Here is a 20574-nt window from a genome sequence, read left to right on the forward strand (position 1 = left end):
CGTCGGACTAAAGGCACTGATCGTCGGCTGGCTGAGCGGGGCCGACTGGCTGTACTGTTGCTTCATCTGCTGGTGGCATTTGGTCGCCAGATACCGGAAGACGGTCGCCACGTTCACGTCCTCCTTCACCGACGTGCGGATCAGCCGGCAACCGAGCTGGTGGGCGAGCGCTTCCGCCTCATCGAACGACACCACGGCCTGCTCCATCAGGTCGATCTTGTTCTGGACTAGCACGGTCGGTATCTCGCTGCACTCGTTCTCCACCTTCACCTTCCACTCCCGGATCGCCTCGTACGATGCCCGGTCGGTCGTGCTGAAGGTGAGGACGCAGGCCTGCGCCCCCCGGTAGTACGCCTTCGTGATGGCATCGAACTCCTCCTGGCCGGCCGTATCCCACAGCATGATCCGGACGTCCTCGCCATCGATCTCGATCTGCCGCTCGAGAAAGTCCACCCCGATCGTCTTCTTGTAGTCCTTGGTGTAGATGCCCTTGCAGTACCGTTGCACCATCGACGTTTTGCCCACGCCACCATTGCCGACCACGATCACCTTCAGTGCGATCTCGAGCTCTTCTTCGAGCATTTTGAGCGGTTTGCAGCCGAGCTAACTACTGGCGGAGCACTGGAGGCGATCGATCGACGATCGAGAGAAGGATCAACAGCAGCAGGGCACCAAGTACTTCACTCGCCGGACCAATGGCCAAGCCTTGCCGATTGTGTACACTTCTAGCAGCTGCGTGCTAGTAATGCGTCTCATAGCGTCTTCGTGTATGGGGGGAGATTGCTACCAGTTCTAACTAGACATCATTTTAATCACTTGCAAAAGCAAATACGACTCAAGCATCAGCCACAGGTCAGGTTTTAGTTACGAAACACAAAAAAAACATACACAGTACAGCAAAGGAACACAAAAAGAGAGAAACTAAGGCAGTTGTAGCAAAGGTGGTATAAGGTGCCTCAGTAGTGTAGCGTCCCTTCCGTACAGTCCAGCATTAGGTCGGCATTAGTCAAACCTAGTCATTGTCGTCAGGACATGTCGTCAGGATCGGCAACCTGCAAATTTCAAACACACAGCACGTTATTTATGATGGGAGGCATGGGAGAGAGGAAGAGATAGAGCAAGAGAGAGGGAGAGTCTACGTCTAGAAGTCCAAGGTCTACTGATAGCGTGTTTTGTTATTGGCACCGTGTTGTTATAAAGGTTTAATAAGTATATATATATTCAACTAGCTTCTAGTATAAACATAGAAAGGTTATTGTACGTCAATCCTAGGTTAAAAAACTACCAACAGTACTACTTGAGAGTCAGAAATATTGAAAAGCAAATCCATCACAAAAGCAAACAATTCCTCCAACCATCGATCAATACTGTACGCAGCAATTCATCCCATGCTGCCGTCGTAAACTACATCTTCAAAGCGGTGCGGCAGCGAACGCAAGATGAACACAGCAGTCCCGGAGCTGGCGAGCTCGAGTTTGATCAATCGTACCCCACCGGTAATCGAATGCATAAATAACGAATAAGTTACGAACCCGCTGCTTGTGTGCACTGCTTTAACGAGCGCCGGGTGCTTCTTCAGACCGATCTTCAGACCGGTATCACTGCTCAACCATCTCAACGCTGCACATTTGTACCGTTCTCGGTTATTACGCGCCATCAGCAGCTGCGGGATGGAGCGCGGCCCAGTTGCCGCTACGCAAGTGGCAAAACGTTCTACAATAAGTTGGAACAACGCATCAGAAGAAAAAACCAACGCTCAAGTACCTGAAGTGGAGCTGAAAGGCAGCGGCTTCCAGAGGACAGACAGTAGCAAAAATAGAGGGAAACAAAACAAATGATTCTCCGTGTAATGCGCTTCTTGAAGCGCAAAACGCCATTTGCATAACATATGAAGGGAAGCGATGGAGACAAAGCAGATTCATTAACACAGAAAGTTATGCATAATCTATGTTTGTGTCGAGGAGTTTGTTTCGGCTTTAGTTAAGAGCGCTCCCCTCGCACTAAACATGCATGGCTCGTACTTTGAACATCATCACCGCCACATGAGACGATGCTCATGTTCACGATGCTCGGTAGCAGAAGCATCAAGCACACGGATTTCTAGGTTTCATTATTTTCTCAAGACGCGATAAGCGAAGGATTTGAGCGGAATTTCAATGAAGCCACCACCCACCACCCGGGGTCCAGGCGAATTATCCTTTTACATGTGCACCCGGCCCCCGTTGGTGTAATTCGAGAGCGCAGCTGGCGCACTATAGCGCTGTGTGTGTGTGTGTGTGTGTGAACATCATCATCGCGCGCGCCAGTGTAGCCAGTAGACAGGAAAATTGATCGAAACAATTGATTTGGCGGAATGCATAAATCATAAGCCCGCGTCGTCGTGGAGACTCCCGGATTCTCTGGGCGTTTGGCGTCTTTGTGAGGACCACGACAACGACGACGCCGATGACTGGCATCATCATCACGAAAGTCACGAAGCCATCGCGCGTCGTGGTGCCATTTTCCACTTCATCGGACGCAACAACGCTTGTTATGTGTGAGTGTGTGTTCGCACGCTCGCCATAACCCAACCCAATCGCCGCAACAAAACATTCTGCTGCTGCTGCTTCTTCTTCTGCTGCTGGGCGTGCAAGCACCAGCCAGCCAGCCAGCGAGCACATCAACGAGTTTTGAATAAATTCCATAACCACACATCGTTAAAACGTGCCACAAGAGGTATGGGGAAAATTGATGCCAAGTTGCGGCCCGGAGACCGAATACAAAAATTTGATTTGCTAATCCTTCTAACCACCTTCTTCCCCCGGTCCCCCGGGGTCGAGCAGCAGAGCATCGCGCGAGAATGGCAAATTGGATACAATTAACCTTTACTTCTTTCGCGCTACACGCATTGACGATTGGCCGTACTGGCAGAATGAATTGGTCTGCCGCTCTCCTATCGACATCTATTGCAATTTGTTGACGAACAAATGCTACGCGGTGTACTCGACGATTTGTTCAATTGTGTTTAGCTGATCCAGACCAGGTGCTTGGAGCTCAGGTACTGAAAATATGATTTGGTGGCCCAAAAAGTGAGAAGGAGGAGGAACAAAAAGCAAAATAATGTTCCCGAATAAACATAAATCATTCGCCTGCTTCCCCATTTCCCCTTGGAATCGCAGCGATAATGCGAGTTTCACATTTCAGCAGTTGGCTGACTGACAGGCGCTTGTCTTGTCTCATCCACACACACATTGCGGTGCCACATTGCTTCGGCGTCCATCAAACATCGTTCGAGCAGTTCTCGTGCATGAGTAATAGTTGAACATCGTGTTTAAACCAGCAGCGGCGGCAGGAGCAGCAGCACACGTGCAGATGCCGCCTGGTTTGCTCCATTTTGAGGTTCTTCCCATCCAGGCGACAACGACGACGACGATGAGGACGACGAAAACGATGACACCCATGAGACATGCGGCTGCATGCAGTTCTCACACAAGCCAAGTGAAGACGCGAAGGCCTCCCGGGAAGAGGAGAGGGGGAGGTTTGGCCGGCGGCAGCTGTAACTAACTGCCGGCAGCATCAACGCTCGTCATCAACCGCTTCGCCCGCGTGTGTGTGTGTGTGTGTCTCTGTGATGATGGCAGTGTTTTGTGTGCGAAAGAAAATACTGACTGTCGCCGCCACACACCTAGACAAAAGCGAGCCGCCCCCCTCCCCCCCCCCCCTCAGCGAAACGAGGAAGATTTGCTTTTCCAACATTGTTTAGCGTCGCTTTCATCGAGACCAAAAACGCCATGGCAGGGCACGAGGTGAGAGAGGTGAGACGATAAGCTGCCGGGCGCCACAAACATGCAAACAGCCTCCAGTCACGACATGATGACTCGTCATGTATCACTAATTAAATTTCCTCCAAAAAGATGCCGAGCCGAGATGCATCCCGGTCATGTGTAATAAGGTCGCCATCCACTACAGGCCGCAGGTGCACATGCTCCCCTCTCCGTGAATCTCAAAAAAAGATGAGGCTGATTATGCTTATTATAAAAGTTCAAACAGGAAAAGGGGACTGGAAGCGAACCCGGGAAGTGGTCCAACTGCTCTCTTCATTATGTTCCATTCCAAGACGTTCGTCATCAGGGAAAGCGGATTTGAGTTTCGCTCCCAAAGTTCCTGAAACTGTAATTTCGAACAAAAGATCATGCCTTGAAGCATCCCTCATGGGGTTATTTGGATGAAGGAGATCAATTCTGGAAATCCCAATAACAAAGGACAAGGAGCGCCACACAGTCGATGTCTAATTAAAGCTATATATAGAGAGCAGAACGTTTGTGCCAAGGCGTTCCCATCCATCACCTGTGACTCTGTGACTGTTGTGTGAGATCACGTTGGAGTCGCAAATCTTTCGCATCTTCATAGCAACGAATGATTCAATGGCCCCTCTTCTCCTTTTAGTCTTCTGCCGCCCAGTGGGGGATCGCGTGTCGTCAATTCTAGGCGCTTCCAAGAATGGCCGACCGTCCGTTGGAGATGGTTACCATGGTTAAAGTGTCGACTTCTCGCCCGGCACACCAATTGGCAGCAATCGGGGCAGCAGTGACGGCGGCACACGCGCGGCGAGACACACGTCTAGCTGTCAGCATGACGGATGATGTCAAGTTCAATGGCACATCTCAAGGAGCGCAACCTGCAACCAGACACTTTGTAGCGCTCGCCCGGCAATGACACTCCATCTCAATCGTCCTATCGTGTGGCCGTCTCGCCTCTGTTTGTCTTCTTGCCAATGAGACATAGGAGACTCTGTACGAAATGCTCATTGCTCTCAGTGAACTCTATTTTTTCGTCCAAATGAGTCGCAGCTCTAGTCTTTCGGTGGAGCTAACTCACCAAGTTACACTCAAAGTACTCCTGCTGAGCATCACATATCGGGACAGAGTAGAGGATAATGAATATCATTACCGTTCTGAGGAGGGAGGGCGACATACCCAGGAACGCACTGATATCGCTGTCAGCCGTTAGTAAGAGTTAATACCACGTAGAACCCAAAGGCGAGGACCAGATAGTTTCGAAAGAAAATGGCAGCAACTGGCGCTCTGCTCTGTTAACGGGGCAACTCCGGGACACATCTTAGACTTGCCGACAGTCGCAGTGGTTGCCGGTAGAACTGGAGAATGCAAACCTTGAAGCCCATGTTCGCACGGAATGATAAAGCTATTCGCCACGAGAGAGAAAAGGAGTGAAACAAATAATACTGCTCGCCCTGACACTACGGCCACGGTCGGTCTGTCAAGGGACAAAGAAAGATATCGCTTTGCTGCTATACACCCGGTGTATTCTGTATTCCGTAAACCGCGTTGTTTTTTTTTTTTTCAAACTTCTCGAGTCTTCCTTTCGTTCTTCAGCTCACGGGAGCCGTTTCTTGGACCCTCTCACAGATAAGGGAGCGAGCGTGCGGCCCGGGGTCCATCCCCAGTCGACCGGATGATAATGAAATTAACTAAATGTCTGCTTCACGATGCTGCTACTGCACGGCCGGCCAGCAACGATGGCCATAAAATTATACAATCGCGAAGTCATGTGAATGCTGGCCCAGAAAAGAATTTACGTCCAACCGGTCCCAATACAATCCCCGTTCGGTACCGATGCTCCCCAAAAACGTGGAGCTGCCAAGAAGCAGCCAACAATTCGCCCAAATTTCATTCCCCTTTTTTTCGGGGTAGTTTAGTTGTCGAAGTTATCGGTTTCGTATCGACTGCCACGGAGCGAAGAGCCAATCAGATAGGAAACCGGTAACGCATGTTATAAGTTCATTTCCTTTTGATCGATCCATTCTCGCTTTAAACTCGTCCCGGACTCGGACGTTCGGAGACGCAATTTCAACCAGCGCCACCATCACACCATCGGCACTTCTCTCTGCAACGAATTCACTAAAATGATGCTGCCTTTTCTTCCCCCCGTTTTTCGGTTTTTCTTCCATCTTCCATCCAACATTTAGCCAGTTTTCCACATCAACTTCTCTCGAATAAAAGGGTAACAAAACGAGCAAACCGGAGAGTCATAAGGAGAGGTCGCAAAAAAAAGGAGAAGAAAAACGAAGAGCTTGGGCGAAGAATATCAGAATTGCGCCGCCACCCCTCATCCCTCCCCAAAAACCCAATGATCGTCCGCATCACCACAAAAGCCACACTACTAATTATCTTTTGCAACCCCGTGGCCTTTGCAGCAGCGGCATCACAGGCAGGGTGATGGTACGGGACGACGGTGGACGGTGATTCCGTTTGCGAAAACATGCGCCACACTGCTGCCTGCTGTCAGGTGCCTTTCTTGCACCCATCTCAACTGTGCTCCTATTTCCAAGAGCAATGGAGGACATGGACGTCAGAGCCGTCAGAGAAGCAAGGCGGCAAGGGCCATTCTTCATCATGTTCTCGTCGTCGCCTCTGGGATGGTTTTGGTTTGTTTTTTACAGAACAGTTGTACGCAACAACTGGACAAGCGGTATAGCGAACCAAAGAGAACATTATCGATACGATACGAGAAGGAATGGCGAAGGCGAAAGCAGCCAAAGCGAAACTCCACAAACCATCGCGTCAGCTGCAGGTTACGCGGTTGTCGATTGCCCTGGTGCTGGTGCTGCGACGTGGTATATTCCCAAATGCTGGAAAACTCCCAGCGCGAGAAAGGGCTCCGGCAGTAGACACGCAGTGGTGTAATGCGATTGTGAAATTTAATCCCAACCCCATCTCTCGGTCTGCAGCCACGCGCAACGCACAGACAGACAAACTTCTTCACCCGAAATCCTCGTAACTCGTAAACTGTCGATCGTCAGAAAGATGGCATTGGCTGGGCTGGGCTGGTCTGGGCTGGCTCTGAGGACAGAAGAACTCTCGCATCTCTTGTCTCGGCTGCGAGAATTTAGTATTCAAATCAGACCGCCGCTTGCCGTATCTGGCGCGTGTCCGTGTCTCCGTGGAAGCTTAACGCAATTTCGGTGCCAAAAGCCCCCTCTTTCAGGACGAGAGCCTGAGAGTCTGCCGGAGGACGCCGCTGAAAGTATCGCAAGATAATTGGTCCATAGAATTGCTTGTCGCACTGCAGCAGCATTCCAATGGAATGTTCCACTCACTATGCCATTGCCAGCGAGCGAGCGAGCGAGCGGAATGATGTAGTTGAAGCGAAGAAACACATCCAGAGGATCAAACCAGATGCAGCTCCTGCGGTGCGATGTGGTTCGACGTTCGTCTTGCAAAAGAAAAGCGGTAGAGAATGTGGATCAAGAGTCTTGGTCACGAAGAACCAGGTTCGTACCACTCGCGATGCAATCCGCGAGGAACGGCGAGTAGGAGAAGATCCATCATCATAACAATCTCCATTATCAACCGTTTCTCATTAATCATTGCTCACGGTCGGTTATTGTTGTCCTTAAGAACGGGCTTCGTATCTGGAGCACCTAGAGTGAGGAACAGCTAGCAAAGCTGTCCGTAGCCAGTGAGTCTAAGCTTCTGAGGACGTAACTGGATACCACCTTCTGCTCTGTAGACAATTATGTTGAAATATTGGATTCTTTAAATAGCAAACACCTGCGGTGGCATCCAGCAGCGACCAGGTGCCTGCTGTTGCGCCAATCAGCGTTGCTACTGCTGCTGCTGCGGCTGTAGATTCGTATCGGAACGACTCATTTGCGCGGCATCACAATTTGTTGCTTATCGCGGTGGCGATCTTTCTGGAGTATCTCGGTGTCTGACGGTGAATAAAGATCGCCGCGTCCTGATCTCCCCCGGACGAACGAAACGAGCGGATCTAGGAAGATGATAACAGTGACTCCCACTCAATTCCGGAATGTGCCTTTTCCACCGATAAAACGGGGGGAACACCATGAACCATGTTAATGAGCATAGCAACGCACTCGAGCTGCAGGTTCATTAGCAAATGAATCAATTTCGTTCCCAGGAGCCCGAAAACGCGAGTAAAAGTCACGATTAAACGATGGGAAGTGGGATGCTGTGGTGATGGTGCGGCTTGTTGAATTACTATGCTCTACATAATACCCCCTCTATCCTCCTTTGTACCAGAGGCCTGGATGCGATTTCTTTTCCAATTTCCAATCCAATCAAGATACATCATCGCCCTCACCTTTGCGGGGCATCAATTATTTTGTACCAAACTTAACTCGTCTGTACTCATCGTTATCATCGTGAGCGCCATTTCACAATGCTTATCGCAAATAGGACGCACAATGGTGTAGATGCATGGGAGGAACACGAATGCATCCCACCATGGTGTCTCGACGCTCTGCCCTTCTACAGATTGTTCCACCTTCACGTCACAGGAAATCTGGTTTCCCCGGGCAATGGCTCGTTGTAATTGTGAGGTACCGAGAGGCGAAATGAAACATTCCACATGCAGACGTTCCACCGAAGACCGTTTGCCAATACCTTCCGAATTCCAGTGTGTTCTTCCAGTGACAAACCGGGCATTTGTTCACTGCACAGGAATTTTGGATGCTGGATGGTTCGTTGAGGTTCGCTGTTTAAATAACACAACAGCCAGAGCAGAAAAGACCAACACACACACACATGCACATAAACTTTACAGCTTAGTGTCACACAACAATGCATTGACATTGGGGTTTGGCAAATATTGTTTCATTAAATATTTCGAATGTTCGGAGATCGCAGAGGCGAGCCGCAAATAGAGAGCTGTTCGTTCACTAAAGCAACTCCCGCGCCAAAAAAGTCAACCAAACAATACAATACCGTGTGTGTCTCATAGGGGTGTGTGTCAAAAGTAATCTTCGCGTTCCTTCTTATTTGCTCTGCTTGTTGTTGCGCAATCAGAGTAATATTTGCTTGAGGCGTGACATGCTCAACACCTGCGCTCGGGCCCTACCTGAACGCGGCGATGACTACATTCCGTGCAGACGGGTTCCAGCAGCATGGTGCTGCCAGGCGAAAATGATGAAACGTGTTTCGTACACACACAGCATCAGCATCAGCAGCAGCAGCATATGAAGCTTCCAAGGTCGAGCGCACCACCGGCAGCAGCAGCAGCAGCAGCAGCAGGAGCTTGGTTGCATTGAAATGAATCCTTGCTAGTTGCTGTCAAGCAAACGCTATCCCCCCTACATTATCTTCGTCAGTCCGATCTCATAAGTCTCCGCCAATGGGTTATATGGAGCCATTCGTCGCGAGACAAGCGACGCAGTATTTTGCTTTCTTTTCTTTCGCCCCTCCACCCTTTCTCTGATTGCTGCTGCTCCCCAGCATCGAGATAAAGCATTATTGAACGGGGCGGGATTGCAGATTGCTCGACGGCGTGCTCGATGCACCCAAGCACCGTTGGCGTGTCTCGTGTTACCGAAATGGATTGATATCACAGACGCTTGGGTTGTTGGCTTAATGGTTGGCGCTCGACGCTGCCGTCTGGCAATCGGCAGCCGATTACTTGGAAACGGCCATCAATATCAGAGCAAAACCCTATCCCTCTACCACACAGACCGGAGACATGATTGATGCCTGAAAAGGAGCGAAGATGCCAGAGATGGTCATCATGTGCGTCGCCATCAAGTTCTGTGTCATCTGCCCTGGTTATGTATCATCGCTCATCGTCATGTCCTGTACACATCTTGCTTTGTGATCATTACGCAGCACAGGGGCGCCGCTTGTGAAGTTCCATCATTTCCTGGAACACTTCCTTCCAAAATCTGTCATCAAGAAAACCCGGCAAATTGTACCGTGAATTGTACGCACGCAGTACGCAAAGTGATGACATTCAACCCAAGACGAGGATGCCGAAAGTTGTTCTCCGAAACGTCAAATTCGGAAAGCAAACCTAATAAACTCTCGAATCCAGCGTTTCGGAATCCAAACAATGGACCCCAATTACGTACGTCACCTGCAATGGCCGTTGTTTTAAGGAACTTCGGAGGCTTCTCTCTCTCTCTCTCTCTCTCCTCTTCGAGAGACGTCACCGTGAAATCGTGAGGTACTTACAGGCCCAACTTCACTAATGATATGATTAAGAAGCCGTTCCGGTTCGGTCGGAACCACCTTCCTCTGGCCCCCCCTTGGCATTGCTCGATCCACCCCGTACTACTCCTCCACGCGATGTTGGATCGATAAAATCGATTTCCACATTAATTTGTCGAACAAAAATAGAGGAAACCGGTGGCACGCGCATGTAAGCAAACCATTAAAGAAGCGAAGCAGAAGCTAAAGCCTGTGCCCCCCGTAAATTGCCATAAAGGCCACTTCCAGGCCATCCGCATCCGGCGATGTCCGCAAAACCGTAAATCGTGTGCCTCAAATTGTGGCAATAAATATTCAATTACCACACAGCGCGCAGCGACGACGACGACGAGCGACTAGCGACGATTATCCTTATCTGCCGAGGATGTGGGTATTGCTTTAAGCAAGGAGGAGAAGGACCACGATTGATGTGACCTTGGCAAGCAAACGTTCCCGGCGTTCGTTCCGGTATGAATAAATCGATCAAACAGAATCCTCCGCAAACCCCAAAAGAGCGGAGGAGCTAGTGGCTTCGCTTCTTTTCCTTCTCCTTGGGTGGAAAACATAATGCCAAAAGGAGCAAACACAGTGTTGACCTCCTTTTTCGCAGAGTTCGGCCAAATGTTGCACGACGACCATCGCCATCATCAAATTGATGACAACACAACACAGGCACAGCCAGCATGCCGTCTGGCGGCGAGGTGGCTGTCACATCTCGCTCGCTACGGCGAGAATTCGATTTTGCTGCAATCGATCGGGATTTGATTCGCGTTCCACGCGTTGCTGACACAAACATGGCACCGGCGAGGATTCGGATGACAATCGACCGACTGATCAAATGCCATCACGAAAGGATGTCAGCCACAGAGTGTTTGTGTGAGTCGATCAAACGAGAATCGGTTTTCACACAAATTCAATCAAGTTAAAATTGCTTTTCGGGGCAACATTCGGAAACGATAACTCCCTTTTCCCCCACCTTATTAGCATATTGGTTGTTAAAGCATAGCAAACGCATACTCGGCAGCATACAAAAACACACACACATACATTTCACAGAACGCTGAAAATTAGTGCCTTTAATGGTTCGTCGCTAAAAAATAGCTGTTACTGCTGCGCATTTCATTAAGCGCACGCGATGGCCTCTTCTCGGAAAATTCGGAAAATTCTGGGAAAACACCTTCTTCGGCTGAATAAATCATGCTGAACACGCCGAAACCCTGCACAGCCTGCCTGCCTGTGCAACAACAACAACGAGTGCATGCATGGATTCCAAAACATCCAACCGACCAACCGACGATGGCCCTCTTCGTCGGACCCTCGGGGGAAATTAAAAGAAGGAAATTTCCCTGGCTCACCTTGATACGTTCGCGATCGAAAGGCCCCCCAAACCGCACCGAACACACACACCACCCGACGTCTTAATGGAAGGAACGTGAGCAACAACCCTCTGGTTGTTGGAAAAACGGAGGAAAATTTAAAGAAAAAAGCATGCTCCTCGGTGGTTCGGTTTCGTTATGTTTTGGTTTTTCCAACGAGGCGCGCACGTGACGCATCCACCAGCAACATCACCAACAGAACCAACACCAGGGAGCAGCAGCAAAACCTGGCCAATCAATTGCAAACCACCAACCACCCGGTCGTTTCGCGCGCGTTCCTGGTTGGTGGAATTTTCCGGGGTCGTGAGCTGCTTGGATTAAATTTTCATAACCAACCAGCTCAATCAGCACCAGGACCGCCACAGAATGGTGACGGCGGCGGCGACGGCTGCGGTGACCCTGGAGGTCCTGGAGCGAACCCAAAAACCCAAATTCAATTGGCCCGTACGGCAGAAGAGGATAACCAGGCCAAACGGTGGCGGGAAAAGGACGTTCGAGTGGTGTGCCTGTTTCGACGTTTTGCCTTGAACGCTTTTCACGGTCACACACACACACACACGCTTGTATGTATCTCGGGCGCAGGAAGAAAATCAAAACAGCTGTTGTACGCGAGAGATGCGAGGGAAAAACGCGAAAAAATGGAACGAGAACGTCGAGTGTGTTTGGACGACGACGCCAAACTCGGCGCCAAACACCCCGGAAACGAACACAGCACGTGACGTGCTGTGTTTGGGGTGTTTGAGTGGTAAGCAAAAATGACGCCAATCAATTCGGAACGGAATTGGCATAACGGAGCCAACGAAGCGGTCGAGTTGAAATTCACGATTTTCGTTGTGAGGAATCGAATATCGAGGTTTAAGGTTTCTCGAGTAACCTTTCAAGAGTGTGTCTTGAAAGAGAAGGTGAAGCTGCCCGGGTGTTTCCGGGTTCCTAAAACGTACAAAAAACTTTTTACTGGTAACAATTTCAACTCCCAAAAAAACAGAAATCTGAAATCCCAATCCCATGAAAGGTCATAAATCCCGCAACTTAGTCCCGGTGCTCGAGCAACGTGGCAAAAGGGGGGATGATGCTAAAAACTCGCTCGGAAAACCTTTTTTCAGTTGACCTTCTTTTCTTCTTCACTGTTCCCCCCGCCCGCCCGCAAAAAAAAACAGACCAGTATACCAGTAGTGGAAGCTTAAGAGGGACGAAAGAAGGATTAAGGTAGTAAGACTGTCTGGAGTAGGACCCACCACCATGGGGCGCTAGAATAGCGAGAAACGGAAAATCGTTGAAGCTAACTAAGCCAACACCCGAAACCGAGAGACCAACCAGAGAGAAAGAGGTCAAGGTGGAAAACACCTTGGTGGATCGAGGATTTTCATCCCGAAAGCCCAAAAACCCAAATACCGCAAAAAGGGAGCTCTACTGACTGGCCCAGTGAGAGCGCGAAAGGTGGGATAGTGTCAAAGGTAGAAGAAGCAAAGAATAGCACTAGACGGCCGCTGGAAAATTGGAGCTTTTACCATCCTTTTTCCTTCCCCTCACCCGTGCTTTTCCCGTGTTGTACGCTACCTGTTTGGGTTGAGTTTCCACGAAGGAGCAGCTTCTTGGCCGAGGCACTCTTTTTGGTTGTGGTTGTAGACGAAAGACAGCAAATCCTCTGCTCGTTCCCTGGTCGATAGACGGATTCTCCCGTAAAACCGCGAAGGGTGGGCGATGGGAGGGCGGTAAGGCAGTGATAGTGGCAGTGTGTCGTGCTCCTTGCTGCTGTCTCTCCGACTTAACCACGTGGATTACGTGGGGGGAGAGAGAGAGAGCGAGTCCACGCGGTTTTTGGCGTGGGATTATCTGTTGCGCTTCGATCGCGTCGGTCGCCTATCCACCTCGTTCTCGTCGGAATCGTCGTAAAGGGTACACCTTCATTGAGTAAACTACGTCTCGGTTTTTTTTTTTGGTGCACTTCAGACACTGTCACAAACGCGCACACAGCACAGGAGGCACTCAGAAACTGCGACCTGAAGCCAAAACAGAGCCACTAGTGAGATCGTTCCTTTGCGCCTGTGAGGACAACACGACACACCTGCACGCCGCCTGCAAATGCGAATACACACCACCACTACTCCACTCGACCTGCACTTTTCTCTCCGTCTTCTTTACACCGCTGAAATGAGTGAGATTATCGGGACAGCAGGTGAGCAACGAGTAAGAAGCGAAAAGATCGAAAACATTCGAAACATAACATTAAAGCGAATACAGAGACAGAAACAGAAGGAACATAAAGATAGGAGCATGGCACAAAACATTAAAAACGAAAGAGGAAAAAAGAGGAAGAAAAAGAAGAAACGTCTCGAGAAGCACACCGAAGCACATGGCGAAGCATTGAAGCCGGTAATTGAGACGATAAGGAAACTAGCGTAAACCAGACACGTTAACGTATTCGTTCGATCCGCTCCGCTCCGCAGTTCGATTCTCTCGACAGTTAGTTCCCGTGTGCTTCACCTTCTCCTGTTCACTAGCGCCTCATTTTCGCTTCTTTAACCAGTTCCAGTTTCTGTCTCTTCTCCTTTTCGAACTAACTTGTTTATCGTTTCGACCGTTTTTAGCCGTTTTTCCCTGGCGTTTTTCCGCCGTCTGCATCGGAAAACCAAGGCCACCGTCGTTTTGCTCAGTTTCATTTAGGGGGTTTCATATCTCTGTTTCGTTTTCATTTCATGAAGCGCTCGCGCAGTGGCAGTTGTCGGCGAGAAGGAGGAACCGCGAAAGCTTCGATACACACAATTCAACATTGAAATTACCGCCGAGGCTCCCACGCGCTCGCGCACACACACACACACACACACACACACACACACACACACACACACACACGCGCGCGCACACACACACATACCACCTTCCATCCTTCCTTCCAACGACCAACAACAACATTCACCTCATCCAACATCCACACACACATTCCAGACCAGGCGCGAGCCACGGCCATGGTCTCGGAACCATTTCCAATCTTTCAGCCATTCCTTCCTTCACCCTCTTCACCGATCACCCTCCTCAGCACCGCCGGGCCTTCCTCCTCCATGGGTGCTCTTACAACCACGCAACATTACGATCATCACGGCGATCGTTTTTTTTTTCTTTTTTTCTTTCGTTTCCTTTCGTTTGCTTCTTCTCCCATTTTGGTTTCCTTCCTTCCTATCCGGCGGCTGACGTTTGGAGGGTGGGTTTCGTCTTCGCCTTCGCCTTCGCGTTTCGCGTTTTTCGTTTTTAAAATTTCGAGCTGCGCCAGAGAATCGGGGGTTCGATGCTCCCTCGGTGGTGCTCGCGCGCGCGCACACGGCGGCCGGGTTTCTCGCTTCTTCATCCCTCCGTTCGCTGCCGCGTTCAAGTCTTTCGTTCTTTTCGGGTGCATGATGAGATGAGATGAGATGAGAAGGCTCGAAGCGGCAGCAGTGGTCGTTTTTTGGTTTCGGTTGCGTTAGTGTTTGTTCTGCCTTCCTTCCTTCCTTCCTTCCTTCCTTCTGCTTCACCCCACACACGATGACATGATTATGATCGCACCGCGTTCGTGTGTTCGATCCTTCAGACCTACGGCGGCGGCGGCTCGATTCCACGGTCGCGTCGGATTCCACGGAAACACGCGACACTTGACACGCACGATCGCACGCGGGTAACCGGTCATTGGCAATCCGCTTCGAGCGTGTCTGATTGTGTGTACGACGAGCGACAGGGAGGGGGAGGGGGGGGGGGAATCGATCGTTTCAAGAACATTAGCTCCATTTATGCTGAACGAAACGCTTTCACACAGTTACACTTTAAGCATGTCATGGCAACACCTCGGCATCGACAGGCCCCCCAAAAAAAAAACAGCGAAACTCGACGCTCCGCAACCGGGAACTGGAACTGTAAGAAACGTTTTATGTTTGCACTTCATCACTTAGCATAATGGTGGGGAGGGGAGCTCATTTAACATTATAAAAAAAAACACTCCACTGCCTTTTGAACTGACACACACGAAAAGCGAAGGCTCGTCTTTCGTCCTCCGGAATTAGTTGCCAGGCGTGGTGCCAGGTGCACCACCATCTGCAACACACCAACACACACGGTACGCGCGGTAAAGAGACAATGAGTGGTTGCTGTGCACCTGTGCACGCCACAACATCACCAGTAGGACCCGCTATATGGAGAGAGAAGCATCCCCAGAACACACAGAACACCAAAACACACCACTAGTCCCAGGAACCAAGAGGAACATAACCAAACAGACACTTGAGCGTCCATACAACTGGCGAGACTGCGAACCGCGCGCTGGCTGGCTGGCTCACTTCCTTCCTTTACTCACTCGAAAGACGCTCGAAACGACTGAGACCGGACCCGGGGGAGGAACCGAACCGAACCACGAACCAGAACGGAGTGTCGTCGTCGCGAGACACCGCACGGTCGCGACGCTGCTTCTCGCGGCACACGTTGCTGGAGCCAGTGTGCTGCTTCTGTATGTGTGTATTAGTGTAGCAACGGACGGAACGAAGCGAACGCACTAACAAACCGAGCAACCGACCGACGGACGGACGGATGATGTTGTTCTCCGTGGAGTGTTGCAGACTCGTTGGTTGGATGGTTGGTTCGTTCGTTCGATGGTGCACCTGCTACAACACCACCAACCGATAATGTAGCGCAACTTGCCAGCACTACAACTACGCACACACACACACCCACAGTGCTAGAGATCGACCGAACCGAACCGAATTCGTCGAGACGAGCGCGCGCGCAACAAGACGACGACGACGACAACAACAACAGGAGCTCAACATCTCAACAACATCATGATGCTGCTCACACTTTCTCTCGAGTAAATAAAACGATCGATCAGCAAACGCCCCCGCAGCCACCTTGCCCTTCCTCCTCTTGTTAGGAGAAGCCGCGCGAGCACAGCTGATTTGGAAAATCCCCTCAGCTTGGAATCGTGCGTTCGGTTGCTGGATGGAAATTGGTTAGAAAATGAGCATTCGCGTAGCAAAGTAGCGAACTTCATTTCGGACATTTAACCGCTTACAGCGCGAGGGACTATGCAAGTAGGACGCGATCATCACTCACACACTGGTCCACTGGCAGCAGTCTGGCCGATGGGTGGCAGCATAACTTGCAAAGACAGCAGACAGGTGGTTCGGAACGCATCACCTTTTTCCAATGCTGCTGTTGCTGCTGCTGCAACGGTCTAGCACGCGATGAGCCATAGACAGGTGCCAGACGTTCCACAACGAGCGTGTTGGGAGCGCGTAGAGTGCGTAGCTCGCAAGGACAGTGCTGCCAGCGAGAAATGTTCAAAGGGGGAAAATGTTTCTAAAAATTTAATAAACAAATTCTTCCAAAAGCGGGTTCGTGATCCATTGCCTAACAGTTAACTACATTTCAGCGACATTCCCCACAAAAAGTCATCTACACACAGGAGGTACAGATATAAAATGACGACAAAGTCACCAATTTGTTAATAGAGAACATTGATAGTAAATGATCCTTATTTTTGTTTGCTGTTGTGTTTTGATTGTAATAGATGAAGATAATATTTAAGAAGAACTTTCTTCCCATTTAAAAGCTATGGTCAAGAGCTAAAATTATGGAAAATGGTTGATGAAATTGTGGAAAACTGAATGCAAGACAGATTGAAATGTAAAGAATGATTTGTGAAATGTTGCTTTCAAACCATAATGCAAGGATAAATGTTGCATCGAATCGAATCGAATAGTTCTGGAGATGATAACCAACTAAATAAGTTAAATAAGGCTCCGTCCGTAATCCGTCAATAAAAAAAATCAATTTATTTTGAGAGATAAAGAAAAATTGTGAGTTATCCCGGGAAAACTAAGATTTTCGGTTGCAAAACGGTCAAATAATAAATTGAGCAAGAAAAGGGACACAAAGCAGGAACAGCACATCGATTGCTACGAAGAAATCAGAAATTCCGTGACTAATTCGCTTACTTAAAAGACGAGCAACTTGCGCAGTGCCAAGAAACCCAAAATAAAAAGATATGAAAAATATGTAGCCATTTATGGTCACTACATTGAATAAAATGGTGTTTACAAACCCATAAAAAACATGTTTTACTTTCACCGACGAAAAAACAACGCTCATTCCATACACCTGGTACACCTGGTAATGCCCTCGTCTTATCACATCGGCGATCGGCGTCTCAAGAAGTAAAGTCAAGTGCAGGGACGCAGCAGCACGATGGCGTAACGATGCAGTAAGCATTATGTCGCAAGGCGCGACGATTGCATCAACCTGTAGGAACCTCGAGCAGCACAGAGCCTACGATCCTGGCCGGGAGGACCGGGCAGCAACGGGAACAGGTGTTGAGACCACCTTAACATTGCTCATGATGCTTGCTCATTAATAGCGAGTAGCAAGAGCGAGCATCTCAGCCAGCGACGCCGGAGTCCAGTGGAACCGGATTGAGGTCAACCGCGGAACGGACACACACACATTCTTGCGACCGATCTCTCAAAAAGGAGAACAGCAGGAGTCGTAGCAGCATTCCAGGTTGAATGTTTGAACAAAAAGGGAGGGAAAAACGGGAGCCAAAGCAGGCATTGTGGCGACCTGCGTCTGTAACGGTATCGCACCGGGGACACTCCACAAGGCTGGCGGCGGCCCATCATGCACCCAGGTGGACTCATTAGTTAATGAGACAAATTACTGTCCCACTTACTAGCCATAAATCACCTTCGCCTCCCCCACCCACCTCAACTCTTTGCTCTTATCAGCGGCTCCAACAACTCATCGGAGACAGGGAATCGGCACAAGAAATGGGCCATCAACCGCCCTCGCAGCTACCGAAAACGCCAAACGCCAAAAGCAGCCAGTCCAGAGATAGCGAGAGGCCAATTGTAAGATGGCATCATGACCTAACGGTCATTCCACTTCCGTAACAGGCTGATAAACGATTCCGCTCTCGCCATCGGCCACAATCTTCACTTCAAAAAACCCCTGGAGGGAAGAGGAAAAGCTGATAACGCGGTGGCACCCACGCCACGCCACGCTCGCCAAAAACCATAAAAGTCGCCCACCTGTAACGAAAGTCAATAAAAAGAAAACAGAGTCGAACCAACCGGCCGGCCGCCACACGTTTAATGCGCCCGTTATAAATAGCTGTATATGTTGAGCGGCACACACAGACACACACACACATACACTGCACCGGGTTTTGTACACCACGTAGCCATCGGTCACACCGGTACACATATCTCGCCAGCGGGGAAACCAAGATCGCACGCGCCCGGGCGGTGATTCATTAGCGAGCCTTTTTCCTCGCGACGTCGTTTCCGTTCCCCAGGAAGAAACCATTATTACGCCATTTTGCCAACGCAACGAAGACAAACCTCGCGGCCTGGCTGACAGCGCAAAAGAAATTTATGAGGATCAGCAGCCGACCGAGCGACCGACCGACCGAAGTCCAGGATGTTTGGGATGAACAGCACCGCCATGGCCATGGCCAGTCCAAGGTCAATGGCAACGTAATTCACGGCGCGATCGCAGCGAACCGGCGACGACAAGTACAAGGCGGTGGTGGTGCCTTCTTATCGCCATTGCGATGCGTTTTTCGGTGCAACGAAAGTGCATCGAAATGGAGCAAGTTAATGGCATCGCTGGTCAGCTGGCGGTTCATGGTAGTCAAGGGGTACAGTACGAGAGCGGCGAGAGGGTAAATGTAATTCCAACAGAAGCACGCTGGGCGATAAGCGACCGTTCAGGAGATTCTCATGGTTCCACACACACACACACATTATGCGCTCTGCTAGCACAGTTTTGGATGAAAATTACAAAAACGAAAAAATTGCGAAAGCTACGCAATACCGCCTGCAGCATTTGCTGATATCACTCCCTTCGTTTATCGACCATTTTTACTCTCTCGAACTCTTGGGCCAGTTGCGTCAGGGAACATTCTAACCATCATGCCGTGCGGGAGACGTCGTCGTCGTTATCGGACAATGTTTTTTGCATGTTTTTGTTTGTTTTCATTTTTAATGAAACATACTGAAGCTTATCAGCTGTAGCGAGGTTCACAGCGTCCATGTTTCTGATTGCTGCACATTCCGCGTGCATGGGAATGATTTATATGGCTTGTTCATTTTTTGCAAACATACCACGGCACACATCTGGGTGCGCGGCTGGAAAATTGGAAAATGAAATACCCGCATAAAATGTAGGCTGGAATCTCATTGCTAATTCGCTTTCAAGCATCGCGGTTTAGAGCATTTGCGGATTTACCGTCCTAGCAAGCCGTGGCCACACTTTCTCAATCAAAATTCGGATCCAACATTTCCACGACATCGCACCAATCGCCCCCCTGGCAGGGCGACAACGCTACGCGCTCTTCACAAATTGGACGCCGTCGGAATGGCAACAAATTTCGTTAATCAGCTGATGATGACAAACCGGGCACAGCGATGAGAGAGGTGAGGAAGCAAGGTGAATATTGTTGGCCTAAAAGTAATCCCAGTGCCACCAGCAGCAGCAGCAGCAGCAGCAGCCCCAGCTGCTAATTGGTGCCGTTCTCAGAATTCGCGGTGATGACGAACAGACGAGAGGGCTAACGAGCCGAAGAATGAGCAATCGAATCGAGTCGTCGTCAACGTTTTTTGGGCCGTCCAATCTTCCAATTTCACGGGGGACGATTAGCTAAGGTCGCCTCCCTATCAACTCTCCATAGTTACTTACTTACTTACTTATCCGGCACTACAACCGACGAGCGGTCTTGGCCTGCCAAAGAAGATTCCTCCACCGCTCGCGATCGAGCGCCGTCGTCCTCCAAGACGTTAGTCCTGCTATTCTGGCGTCAATGTCGATACCGTCGCTCCATCTCGATTTGGGCCTACCACGCCCTCTCTGTCCATCCGGAAGGCCTAAGAAGACTTTACGGGCTGGGTCGTCGTCTGCCATTCTCATGACATGCCCAGCCCACCGAAGCCGGGTGAGTCTCATGCGCTGCGCGACAGTGAGATCGTCATACAACGCGTATAACTCCGCGTTGTATCGGCTTCTCCATCGTCCCTCCTCACACACGGGGCCAAATATCCTTCTGAGAACTCTCCTCTCGAACGCGGATAAAAGGGCTTCGTCCGTTCTGGACAATGTCCAAGTCTCAGAGGCGTATGTGAGCACCGGTACTATATACGTTGTATACAGTCCCAGCTTCGTCCTTCTCGACAGATTTCTCGAGTGAATTAGTTTCCGCAGGCTAA

The 20574-nt window shown here is 50.0% G+C and overlaps 2 protein-coding genes across 4 annotated transcripts in view; both read right to left on the reverse strand.

Moving 5' to 3' along the window:
* The window catches only part of LOC125954008 (protein yippee-like), a 64717-nt gene that overhangs the window by 32752 nt on the left and 11391 nt on the right, over positions 1-20574 (reverse strand). Inside the window, exon 1 of one of the 2 annotated variants that reach the window (XM_049683939.1) lies at positions 12911-13048. The exons of the other annotated variant lie outside the window; for it this stretch is intronic. The gene's annotated coding sequence lies outside the window, so the exon portion shown is untranslated. Of the gene's footprint in view, positions 1-12910; positions 13049-20574 lie in introns of those variants that run through there. 2 annotated transcript variants of the gene reach the window in all.
* Positions 1-20574, reverse strand: part of LOC125954004 (ras-related protein Rab-23) — a 34654-nt gene that overhangs the window by 2697 nt on the left and 11383 nt on the right. The window contains exons 1-2 of one of the 2 annotated variants that reach the window (XM_049683935.1): positions 12911-13040; positions 1-1052 (exon numbers count right to left, since the gene is read on the reverse strand). The exon at positions 1-1052 is cut by the window's left edge and continues 2697 nt beyond it. In XM_049683935.1, the coding sequence (XP_049539892.1) occupies positions 1-582 (582 nt within the window). In that variant the 5' untranslated portion in view covers positions 583-1052; positions 12911-13040. Of the gene's footprint in view, positions 1053-12910; positions 13041-20574 lie in introns of those variants that run through there. The other variant, XM_049683934.1, reaches the window with a different exon arrangement.

This window comes from Anopheles darlingi, chromosome 3, assembly GCF_943734745.1.
Source record: "Anopheles darlingi chromosome 3, idAnoDarlMG_H_01, whole genome shotgun sequence".
Taxonomy (NCBI): Eukaryota; Metazoa; Arthropoda; class Insecta; order Diptera; family Culicidae; genus Anopheles; species Anopheles darlingi.